General features: G+C 47.3%; 1 protein-coding gene across 4 annotated transcripts in view; it reads left to right on the top strand.

The window, feature by feature from the left end:
• The window catches only part of iav (transient receptor potential cation channel subfamily V iav), a 42,125-nt gene that overhangs the window by 24,864 nt on the left and 4,836 nt on the right, over nt 1-12,425 (top strand). For 3 of the 4 annotated variants that reach the window (XM_033467782.2, XM_033467780.2, XM_033467778.2), the window contains 6 exons: nt 2,700-2,861; nt 6,205-6,402; nt 6,656-6,765; nt 8,929-9,263; nt 11,205-11,450; nt 11,946-12,258. In XM_033467782.2, the coding sequence (XP_033323673.2) occupies nt 2,700-2,861; nt 6,205-6,402; nt 6,656-6,765; nt 8,929-9,263; nt 11,205-11,450; nt 11,946-12,258 (1,364 nt within the window). The remainder of the gene's footprint in view (nt 1-2,699; nt 2,862-6,204; nt 6,403-6,655; nt 6,766-8,928; nt 9,264-11,204; nt 11,451-11,945; nt 12,259-12,425) is intronic. The other variant, XM_033467781.2, reaches the window with a different exon arrangement.

Below are 12,425 nucleotides of genomic sequence, written 5' to 3'. Positions count from 1 at the left end.
TCGCTTTGCCGGTTTTTGCATCGTTACGCATTCATCCGCGGCGGAGACGGAACGTATCTTCTGCACAACCTTCGCAACACCGTGCCGTCGTTCGTTAAATATTTTATATTCTATCGCACTCGTGCCTGGATTTTACTCTACCTCTAAACTCTAAACTCTTTTCGACTAAAAAATATTTGTACACGTAAGCACGCGCAACGGTTTATCACAGTGAAGCGGCAGACGATTGGTGCTTACCGATCGGCGAGTAACTCTTCTATATGTGTATCGAAAAAAACGATAGCAATAAACACCGCGATAATTAAGTGAAACGTTTGAATCCGGTTTAAAAAGTTCGTTCCATCGCTCGACCGTTTTTCCGCGTATTACGTATAAATTGTGTAACGAATAAATTCCATTCGCGTTCTTGAAACATACTTCATGGGTTGGAAATATTACGCGCGGACCACCGTTCCACGGCAGGACCATCGTTTCATACGCGACATCTCGGATTTTATCTAAATTGAAATATGTTGTAGTCCGTGTAAAAGCAGGGCGGGGGAGAGGGGAAGGAAGTTTGTCATGATTTCGACGGTTCCGAAAAGTCTTTAAAACGCGCGAATCTATCTCGCAGCCGCTGGCAATCGTTTCCATTAATTCGCGCGAAATATCGCGACGTCCGGATACGTTGAATCTGTTTTTTGCTTCGACCGTAAACCATCGTTTTCTCAAAACCATTTTTCACGTTGTCGCGACACTCCGACAAAATCAAATAACAAAAGCGCTTGGATTTTGTAAATCGACGTTTAACCCCGACTACAAATTTTCGCAACAGATTTGTCCGAGTTTCGCCGGATCGTCTCCTGGAAGTTCGCTTTTTTTAATTGGCGGAGGCTCGAAAACCGAGGGCACCGAGGCCGGTAAGCCGACGAATGTCGCGTCGCATGCCGGTTCTGGCCGGCCCGTTGCCCGAGCGATCGATCGCTCTTTTCCGCTGGATTCGGAAAAATCGTAAGCGATTGTCCTTCGCGGTACAAACGCTACAGCTCTTTCAGAGAATACGTTTCTCTGCCAAACTCTGTTTTGACGGATCGCGATCGCCGCGTGCTCGCCGCGATACTTCCGAGGGTAGATCCGCGTAGCCTGGGTTAGGTCTGACGCAATAAATACTGTGATCAACAGACATTTTTATATAATTAAATTGCGAGGCGCTCTCCGAATCGAGTTTCCTCGAATGGAGAAACATTCGTTGAATATGGTTTTTGAAAAGAACGATTCTCGAAAATTAGTTTCTCCAGCTTCCCGATTCAACAGCGGCCAGTCATTTTTCGGCGACCATCGTCGCTTTTCAATATTCGAAGTATCAACTACTCTAATCTTCCTCGATGCTGTTTATATATTGTTCCAATTTGCGCAGAACGGTGAACGATGCGTTATCGTATATTTGGTAAAAGAACAAGAACGTCCGTCGCTTCATTTTTTAAAACGTCGATACCTCTCCCATCATATTTTCCGTTTCGAATAAACACCGAAGCAGTACTTTCAGCAATAACATTCGCGATTCCGATCGAATATTTTTTGCCCTGTGCGTCGCAACGTAAATATAAGCTCTTGTCTTTCGAAAAATTGTTTCTCCGCGAAGAAGAATGCGATCAGAATTTCTTTCGAACACGCATTCGCGACATATTTCGCCTAGATCGATCACCCGGCTTAACGTATTTACACCCGCAACTTGCATCGATCTGCGCGGTAACTTAAGCTCGGTCGCATTTAGCATCATTTTCGTTAAAGAATTAGTTGCCGGATTAAATAAACGTTGCCTTCCTATAAAACAAAACACGATGCAACTGGCTACTTCGAAACACGCGTTCGCATTCGCGGCAAGCCTGGTACAAAACTGCCATAATCTACGATGACGCGAAGTTGCCGTCGCGCCCGGTACATGCCCCGCATAATGAAAAAATCGAATAACTCGAGCTCGTTGCGGACTTGTCGGCGGAATCGGTCGACGCGGAACGCGGCGCGACGAGCGCGCTCTCACCAGGATCGTAAATATCGTTCGGGCGATAAATTCGCGAGCGTTTTGCAGCGGGGTTATAATTGTTAAATAAAGCTTCCGGTAATGGTAAGTGTAAATTTTGGAACGCGAGTCGGTCCTCCCGAGTCCGGTCGCGGGCGCCGCACCGAATCGAACCGACCCACGGCTGCGGCTGCGGCTGCGGCTGCGGCAGCGAACGGATACGCATCAATCTTGAATTTCAATCACGGCACGGCTCGGCACGGCACGGCACGGCACGGCACGGCACGGCACAGCAAGGCACGGCACGGAGCGGCTGTCTCCGCTCGCGTACGAAGCTTGTTACAATTGTTCCTCGGTTCGATTTTATTTCGCAGCATCGAAATGAAAGATTTAGCGCGGGCCTCGCGCGCCTAGAGTTTCATAAAACTCTCGGGCCGAGCATTCGGCACGCGGTAAAAATGATCGGCCGTGCAACGACTCGCCGAAATGGGCGCAATTAAAACGGCGCGGCGGAGTGCGCCTCCTGGAATGCATATTTCCAGTCGAGAATCCATCCGTTGATTCCGATTGTTGCACGGTCGTTCGTGTCCGCGTTCGTGTTCGTGACACGATCGTTCCTGCCGGTCCGTCGCGTCCAGCTGCGGGTTATCCTCGCATCGGAGCCGACACGGCCACCACCTTCCTTCTCTCCTGTTTTCAGTACGCGGACCTCAGCTACACCACTTACCCTAATTTGGCGAAGACGGTGTTCGCCATATTCATGGTGCTCGTGCCCATACTGCTGCTGAACATGCTGATCGCCATGATGGGCAACACTTACGCGCACGTTATCGAGCAAAGCGAGAAAGAATGGGTGAAACAGGTACGGTTTCTCTCTTTTTCCATCTCCGACAAGGATTTCGCTATTTCTCCGGTCGCGATCTCGAAAATTTGATCGCCGCTGTAGGCGTTTCGCAGCACGTTGACGGATTCCTTTTAGCATAAATTCTCCCGAATTTCTCGTCAGCTTGTACACAAAAATGGACGATTTGGGAGGAGCGGATACGATTATTGGATTACGTACGCGATCATTTGATCTTATCTCGTAATTTATAATAGATCTTTAGCATGTTTCGTCGTTGCGCGAATACCACGGTGCATCGACCACGGTTCTGACAACGAGTATGATCGATTGCAACGCTTCTAGTTTAGTTATGTGCCCGTTGGCTGGCACACCCCGTGGTACAAGCAGCGACCGTAAACGATGAATTTGAATTTCAGTTATGCGTTCGTATATCGTACAACCGAAATCTACAGGGCTACGCGTTGCACTGTGCCTTAACCTTAAGGGTCGAGCACCTTAAGGGTGCTCGAGGTGTTAAGAAGAATCGTTGGTCATTACGTACCGAAGACCGAAGTAACGAGAAAAATGAACAATATATGTCTAAATTTCTCGTTCTTGCTACGTACACGATCGAATACGTTTTCATGTTCCTGGTCTTTCGATTTTTACGAACGGCGGACTAAAAGGTAGCAGACGGCGAAGAACAACCGCAAAAATGGATCGTCGCGTGCTCGTATGTTTCTTCGCGGCAATGCCGAGCGGTACGAATTATCCGGACAGCTTTCGACGCGTCCACTCGAGCTTTCCGTGGAAAAGGTATTTTTAATGTAGGATCGGGACAGTTTCGAACAGCCTGTCGCGAGAGGGAGCGTGGTTCTCGACGAAGCACGGTCGCGAAACCGCTTTCCCGCGACACTAATAAATGACAGCTGTCGACGGTGCGATTACCGGGTACTTTGCTCGACGTTCTCCCACCGTGTACTCTTATTGCCGTGGCATTGCTTTTCTTTTTCCTCTTCGCGATTCGATATATTACGAACCGGTATTATTTATTTGTGAACAAAAGCATTTATCGTTTCGATGTTTCCTCTTTGGTTCGTCGATGAACGATGAGGAACAAAAGTGCTCGAACGTGTAAATTCCGGACCGTTCGAACGATCGTGTGGGACAGTTTATGATATCGATTCGTGTATTCGAAACATTTTTCTTTTTTGGTTTTTCAGCCGTAGTTTTCCGTTTTCCGTTTTACCTTTTAGTTTTTACCTTTTACATTTCTGGAAGTCCGCGAGCGTTTTAGGATATTTACGTTTGCTCGACACGGTTTCGAGCTGTCGGGACTCGTTCGATGCGTCCTTCGATAGTACTCTATCTCGTTCGCTCTTGACGTTTTTCATTCATTACCAGCGACGAGTCGAAAGCCTGCAATAAAAATGCTTGTTATCTTATCGGAACCGGTTCTTCGAGTCGTAATTCTCCCATGACCCGGTTCGCATTGTTCGACGTCTTTTTTTAATGGAATATTCGATGCAACGGTGTTTACCGATTTTCTCGGAAGAGTCGTTTTACAGAAATCGTAGATTTCGCTTGTGCGAAATAAAAGTCGCCCTCCTCCGTCCTATTTAACGGCTTGCCGATCGAATAGAATTTAATCGACCGCCGATCGAATAGAATTTAACGGATCGTAGATTGACTAGAATTATTCGACGAATTCGTGGATCGAATAGAATTTAATATAAACCGGAGATTTATTGGGATTTAATAAACCCCCCGCGAAGATTTAATGGAACGCGCGATAGATCGAGGATATGCGACGACGTTCGAAAATGCTCCTCGGCTTCCTACTATTTTCACATGCTCGATTCCGTTGTATTCGATAACCGCATAAAATGCGCGACGTAGCAATTACGGTTCACCGTTCATTCATCGCCGACGGATTCGTATGTTACCCCTTATATTGTAATCGTACACGTGATCGATAACAGTGGCGCGGTTTCCATTTCAATACTGTTCACGGTAGACAATGCGAACGTACTTTTTCATTATTGGTACAGTCGCTCGTGAAAACATTCGAACGGTCGCGTTTCGAGCATTCGCCGACGGTCGTCGCGGCGAAGAATAAAATCTCGATGTCATCGTATCGACGAAGCGAACAAATATTTTAACAGCGTTTGGAGCGCGTCGAGGTTTTCCAGCGACGAAACATGCCGCGATTCGTGTTCGAATTTGAATTCGTATGCCGTAACTCTCGAGTTTCTCTAATTTCATCGAATTATAATATTCGACGCGAGTTTTCGCCGTTTAGATGTTGGAAATACAGGCGTTTAAATACTTTCGCGATCGAGTGTATAAGTGGCTCGTGAATTACGCGGAGACCGCGGACGCAGACTTCGCGAACAATGTGCCCGTCGACGAGCATTCGTCGCGACCGAAAGCCGAAAACAGGTTTGATACGACCGTATTAATCGCGGATGGTATTGATCGATGTTACTTTGAAAAATATACAGGGTGTTCGGCAACAGGTTACGGGAGAATCCAAAGGGTGGCGAGAAATATCCTGTGCGTCGATAAAAGTGCATTCGGTGTACAGTAAAACACGGAAGATAGAAATTAATCGCGATCTCTGTCTCTCTCTCTCTTTTTCTACGCTTCCACGAGCGAAATAATAGCGATCGCGAAATAGAGCAGCGCGTAAAATCTGGTACAATATCGCAACAATTTTAAGTTTCCGCAGTGTCTCATTTTTGTCAAGTTCGTAAGAAATACTCGCTGCAGATAAATGGGTCAAAAGGTCGCACAGCAGGCATTTGCATTCGTGTGTATTGCATTTTTTTCGAGAGCAGCGTTTCTTGCCTGGAATATCATTGGAAAAAAACAATTTTCACGTTCGACAACTTTCTACGAGAACCGTGTATTCATTATTCATAGGAACGACACGCTGTCCTCCGTCATTTATTACCGAGCTGCGGATCATCGTGCAAATTTTCATTTTCAAACGTCGTTTTACGACGATTAGAATTCAAAGTTCCCTTTCTTTTCTGCGCGTGTCCAACGTTACGCTCTGCCGATCGAACGATTTCTGTTCGAGATTCGGTCGTCCGATCGGGAACTTCGAGTCGGTGAACAGCAATGTCTCCCGTACCGACGTTCGGATTGCGCAGAAAAATGGACAATTTGGGAAGAGGAGACACGATTGTTCGAGCCTCGCGGCTCGATTTTACGATCGTTGACGATTCGTGACTATAAAAACAAACCGCGAAGCTCGAACGATCGCGTCTCCTCTTCCCGGATTGTCCATTTCTGTGAACAATCCGAGCGTCGATCAGAGAGACATTACTGTACACGGCAACCAATGTTTCGCGTTGACGCGTTCAACTGCTTTCAGTGGGCGAAAATTGTAGTCTCTCTGGAGCGAGCGGTGTCGCAGAAAGACGCTCAGAACTATTTGCAAGAGTACAGTATCAAATTAGGACCCGGAGACGACCCTAACAATCCTGCCTCCGAGCAACGCGGCGTGCTGGTTATTAAATGCAAATCAAAGACGAAAGCGAAACAACGGAAGGGTGCTGTGGCCAACTGGAAGGTAATATTTTTGCTATCGTCCTAGCCTCGGCCGACCTGTCGACGGTGAACGAACGCTCGAGTCGCGCGTGCGACGAACATTTCAACTCGAGACAACCGCCGAGCATAAACGAACAAAATCGATTGCCAATTATTCGAATCGAAGCACGGTAGACCGACTAGAAGTCTCCGGATGCTTCGGGAATCGATTCTTCGACCGCTATTTCTGGTTGAAGCGCGGCTCGCCGTTTCCTAATTTGCACATTTGATTATAGCGCGTTGGCAAGGTTACGATAACCGAGCTGCGGAAACGTGGCATGACCGGAGAAGAACTGCGAAGAATTATGTGGGGACGAGCATCGTTTTCTACGCCTGTCAGAGTAAGGTAATATTAATCGGTGTTTTAGCGACGGTAGCGCGGAGTACTGCCACTTGCTACTGGACACAGTAAATTCTCATCAATTGTCGCTCGACGCGCGAACAGAAATTATTCGAGCCACGCGACTCGGTTTTATAATCGCCGATCGTCAACGACTATAAATTTCGTAATCTTTCTTACGAATGTCCGTGTCACCGGTGACTACTACGAAGACGATCTGTTTAATTCGATGCATTCTATGATTAATACGACACGATTGATCGTTTTGGAAGACGATTTTTCAATGTTTAGAGCAACTGTTGTTTAACGACGCATCGTTCTACAACTTCTCGATAGTTTTCCGACAGCTTTCGAATCTCATGCCCGTAGGAATCCCCTTTTTTATTGGCGAAATAGCGAATCGGGCGCTTTTTGGCAATGTTAAGAAACAAAAGTTTGTCGAGAAACGAATCGCCGACAACGTTCCCGCGATAAAAATTGAGAATGTAGCGACAGGTACGAGAAGACGAGGTTTCGCGGTATTTTTATCGGCGGGGCAAAGACCCGACGAAATGTTTACACGTTCCTGAATCTACGTTGACGTAACTTTCCTCCAGCCGTGGGATAAGCTGCCAGAGTTTGTGCTTCTGTTTCTGTTACACATTGTATATAATTGTAATGGCTGACAGCAGACCTCGGTAAAGGGATTAGCGGGATCACCGGCCGCGTACCCCGCCATAAGCCGACATTTCGATCGCCGCATAGAGCTACCGTACCATCCAGCCACCCTAAACCGTACAGTTCGGTGCTGTAAGTTTCATTTCGAGAACTCCTCGGATCGCGAGAGAATATCATCGAAAACAGGAAGCAAGCTTTTCCATCGTCGAGAACCAACGAATCTTGTCCGACACGGTCTCCGCGTTTTATAGCATTGACAACAAAGAAAAAAAAACATAAAAATATCGTTAACCATTCGCAGATGTAAAGTTACATTGTCGCTAACGTCGGTGCCCTAAGATATGTTTTCTCAAGCGAGTCCCGCAAGACGGTGTTCGTCCGTTTAAAAGAAAGAAAATATAAGAGAACGATCGCTCGTGTTTCCAGTTATCTTTTCAAATAATTGGATTCGTTCGCGCGAAGAAGATAAATTACTCTCGCGTTCGATAATTTTCCCTTACTTCCTTCCTTTTGCATATCTCTTTCGTTCCTCGTCTCGGTCTCGACGCGTCCGTGAACGTACGTCATAAATTTTCAATCGGCGCGGCGGCCTTGGACAGATGATTCAGACCGTTCCGCAGTTAGTCGACTTGTCGCTCCTACTTCCAGAAGCATTAAAGTTACAAACGATCCGGAAACTTCGACGGAAGCGCAAAGAAAACGAAGGACGACTCTGCGAATGTATTTCACAACTTCGAAACGTAATGAAATTTAATCTATGCCGTGTTTGCAATTAGCACGCGATTACGTAAACGTTTTTCTCGTCGCGCGTTCTCCGCGCAAAGGTAAACCGATTCTTGAGCATCGGCCCGATTACGCGAGTACCGCGTAACATTTTCGACGAGAGTTTTTAGTCAGAGTTTTACCGGACACGTTTCGAAACAAATAGGCGAGATTTGCTCGACGATATCGATGGCATCGTTCGCCGAACGACTCTTTCGCTATTTTAGTTCAATTCCACGCACGTAAGGAAATTAGTAAGTAAAATTTGGAAAAATTATCGGCTGTTCTCGAAGGCCTCGTAACGCGTTGATCGCGTAAAAATCGTCGTGGCAACCCGTTATTCTATTCGGCAAGGTACGGCGGTCTGTCTCCTGGAAACATTAGTCATGGCGATAAGAGCCCATTTATATTTCATGATTCGCTGGCACCACTTTTGTTACGTGGAACGACTGGCGAATACGTATACACGTATAGCGGCTAACGAAATTAAGCAAACAACGGGAGTCCATATTTTCCTTCTTCGTACGAACCGATCGTACACGCGCGCCTATCCATCTTGCGTACATATTGCTCCACGCGTTTCAAAATTCATCTAAACGGGGCACGCCCGTTGCCGTATCCGAACCAACGAAAACCCAAAGATTTCCTGGAACGATGATACGACTTTCATAAAATGTACCAAACTGTACGAATAAGAATTCCAAGGAGATTCGCGGAAGACGCGACGACTGCACCGATTTCCTGTTGCAGTCCGACCGTGGATCAGCCGCAAGTATCGGCGGTGACCGCGGGTTTTGGCGGTGCTTTGACTACGGCCTTGGATATGATGGCGTTCGCTCACGATATCGACTTGTCCACTGCCACGGAAGGCATTCCGACCAACGTTGACGCGAAGCACGCGAAGCCGAAGATTTCAGCCGACGAGCAGAGTGCTCCGTCGAACAAACAAGAGCAATTAGCGGCGCAGCCTGCGGAAGAACAAGCCGCTGTTACCGCGAGCCATCGGCAACACGCTCCGAGCGATTTCAACAAAAAACCGGCCACGCCTGCGACCGTCCAGGATGGGGACCGCGCCGATGCCAGTCGTAAGTAACGGAACCTTCGAATTCCGCGAGACGTTGCCAATCAACCACGGATCGATCCGCAACAATCGACTTCGACTTATGCATACTTATACAGGGTGTCCCGAAAACGTCTCGCAATCTGGAAATGGGAGGTTCCCGAGGTCGTTCGAAGCAACTTTTTCCTTTGCGAAAATGTTCTCCGAGGCACCGTTAACGAGCTATCAACGAAAAACAGTGACCAATGAGAATCGAGTACGACTGAGGCGAGGCGGCCCAGCCAACCAGCGCACGAAGTCCATTGGCTCGGTCGCCTCGCGCCAGCCGAGCTCGCCTCTCATTGGTCACTGTTTTTCGTTGATAACTCGTTAACGGTGCCTCGGAGAACATTTTTGCAAAGGAAGAAGTTGCTTCGAACGATCCGAGGAACCCGCCACTTTCGGATTGCGAGACATCTTTCGGACACTCTGTACATACGTATATATACTTTTCAAATTTAACTCGATCGAATAAAATACTTCAATTTTTATGAAATTTCCCGAGATATCGAGGATGCCACTTTTATCCAAATCGTCGTCCGATCGATGATCTTCGGTTCGGTAATCGCGTGTCCTCGCAGTCCCTGCCGCGTCGAAGATTTCCCACGCTCGTTTCGATTGTACGCGATCGGATCGGTCGGCTAATTGCTTTCGAAAGTCCATCGAATTTTGGTCGACTCGAGAAACAATGCGAACGGGAAAGTTTCGAACTGCAATTTCGCCCGCGGCCGCTTAATTTTTCTGCCGTGCTGAAATAATAATCATTTCCGCAGCTAATCCAAGTTTACGTAACTGTTTCTTGGCTGTGCGCGATTCCTGACAGAATCAGCCACTCCGCGAGAGCTTGCATTTGTTTCGCAATAATCACGAGGAACTATCATGCACGGACCATTCCCTGAACTATGAACACTTACGTACAATGTGGTAATTTGCTCGGCACACGAATACCCTGTTCAACTGTGCAACGGGCCTTAGAATTAAATGCAATGTACGTAATTAGCTCCGCGCGCGGAAAGCAAAGTGCGGATACTTCGTGTAACCCTGTAAACCAGTCTTCGAGGCGCGGTCTTCGGCGCGGGGAGAAATCGTCGCGTCGACGAGAATCGAATTCTTTGCGGCACCGTGCTCTCCCAGCGTTCCCGGCGCCGTAAACTTCAAAGTATGTACCGTCTTCTTCCACGTTTTATACCACAGGGTGTCCCATAATTGTGTCAGCACCCGGAAAGGGGCGATTTCCGAGGTCGTTCGAAGTAACTTTTTCCTCGGCGAAAACGCGATCCGCGGCTTCGTTTACGAGTTATCAGCGAAAAATCTTGACCAATGTATCCTGTAATTTTCTAAACGCACGATAGACGGACGGATGAAACGATCGAAATATTTGTTTTCGAATGTTTTTCCATACGAACACGCGATCCAGCGATATCGCGGTGGAATGCAGCGTCGAATAGAGTTTGTTCGAAGAGTATATCGTAGAATTGCGACGACTACGCCGGTTTCGTAACGTAAACCAGCGCAACGCGGCGCTGTGGAACGATTAACCGATAAGCCACATAAATACGTTTCGTACTAGCGACTTATTAGTAGGGCCTGTTCGTGGATTAAGGTTATCGTGTCGGGCAAATGCATCGTTATTCCGAGCATCGGGCTCCTAGGGCTTCCTTGCGGACGGTTACCGCATTTACAAAGGGTGTCCCGAAACTATGCTACCCGGAGAACGCGCGCAAATATTGCAAGCTTATTTAAAATTCAAATTTTTATTTTGTCGGACTTTGGACGCGCTTTAAATTTTACGCTGGTACCGTGGGGAATTCGTTTCGTTGCACATTATTTCATCGAACGCTAATATTTTTCAGTAGTTGCATATATAACATATATCGCTCGATCGCAAGAATCCCGTAATTTATACTTATTTATACGCTCGTCCTAGATGCAATCGTCGACGAGATTCAGGATCCGCTTCTGGAACTTGTAATCGCCGCCGAAAATATGTCCGATCATGAAACACTGACGAAGATAGCCCGTCGTGCTGCGGAGAGCGTGGCCGTTCCAACGGATCCCAAAATAAATCTGCAAATCTTGGAACAATTTACGATGATCAAGATGCCCGAGGAGGAACCGGTCCCCGTCGCCAAGAAGCAATACTTTATCGAATCCAGCGATAATGATTTCGGCGGTAACGAAATCCTCGTTTTTTCGTTTTATAGAGAAGTCGAGAATTCGATGCAACGTGCAACGCTTTTCCAATTTATCGTCGACCATCTCTCCGATAACGACGCAGAGGAGCCTCTGTCTTTTAGGCGAACGACAAGAGCATCGGGTTTAACGGAACATTTATGAATAATCGTTCGTTGGAAAAATTCGCATCCTTTCGAGTACTATAATGTATTATACTTTCGCGTCGTTGCGACGCGTAGTATAATAGTAATTACCAATTATTGTACAAGTTGGCTCGCCCTATTTCGTACCTGCTAAACGCACATTAATACGCGTTGTCGCGCTATTTTCAACTGATCGAATCTATTAAGCCGGAAGATCGATTCGAGAGAAATTCGTTCGGTTTACGAAGGTTTTGTCGCGACGAGGCGGCGCGTAATCTCGTTGCATCGGCGACGTATCAAAGGATCGAACGGCGAATGCATTTACGGGAGAATTTCTCGTGTTACAATAGGAGACGCTCTGCTGGGTACGGAGGCGCGGTTACGCAGAATAAGATCGGCGAACAACAGATTTATCACGACACGGAGACATTCGCGGCACGAGAACGGTGATCCGTCATCGTCGTCGTCTTCCACATCCGTCGACGGAAATCCTCGATGCCCGGCGCCGCTGCTCACCGATCCCGAACAGAAGCTGACGAACCGTCAAATCGAAGGCATCGACGGACCCGTTCGATTAATTAAGGCGGACGTAAAACGGAACGGCGAATGCGACTCGTCGAAGAACAAAGCGCAGAAACGCCGGCCGAAAACGGCGCGGAACAGGTACCGATGTTTTCGCTAATTTTTCATTATCGATTCCGCATGGCCGTGTATTGTACGTCGTCCGCGTTGATTGTATTCCCAACGATTCGTTTCATTAAAATTTTCGGCTCGCTGCAATGTTTAATGGCATCGGTGTCGCGAAGTTACGTCTGCGGAATATTTATCGT

The sequence above is a fragment of the Megalopta genalis genome, chromosome 3 (assembly GCF_051020955.1).
Source record: "Megalopta genalis isolate 19385.01 chromosome 3, iyMegGena1_principal, whole genome shotgun sequence".
NCBI lineage: Eukaryota > Metazoa > Arthropoda > Insecta > Hymenoptera > Halictidae > Megalopta > Megalopta genalis.
The sequence above is the reverse complement of the archived record's forward strand: the minus strand, read 5'-3'. Positions and strand labels throughout refer to the sequence as shown.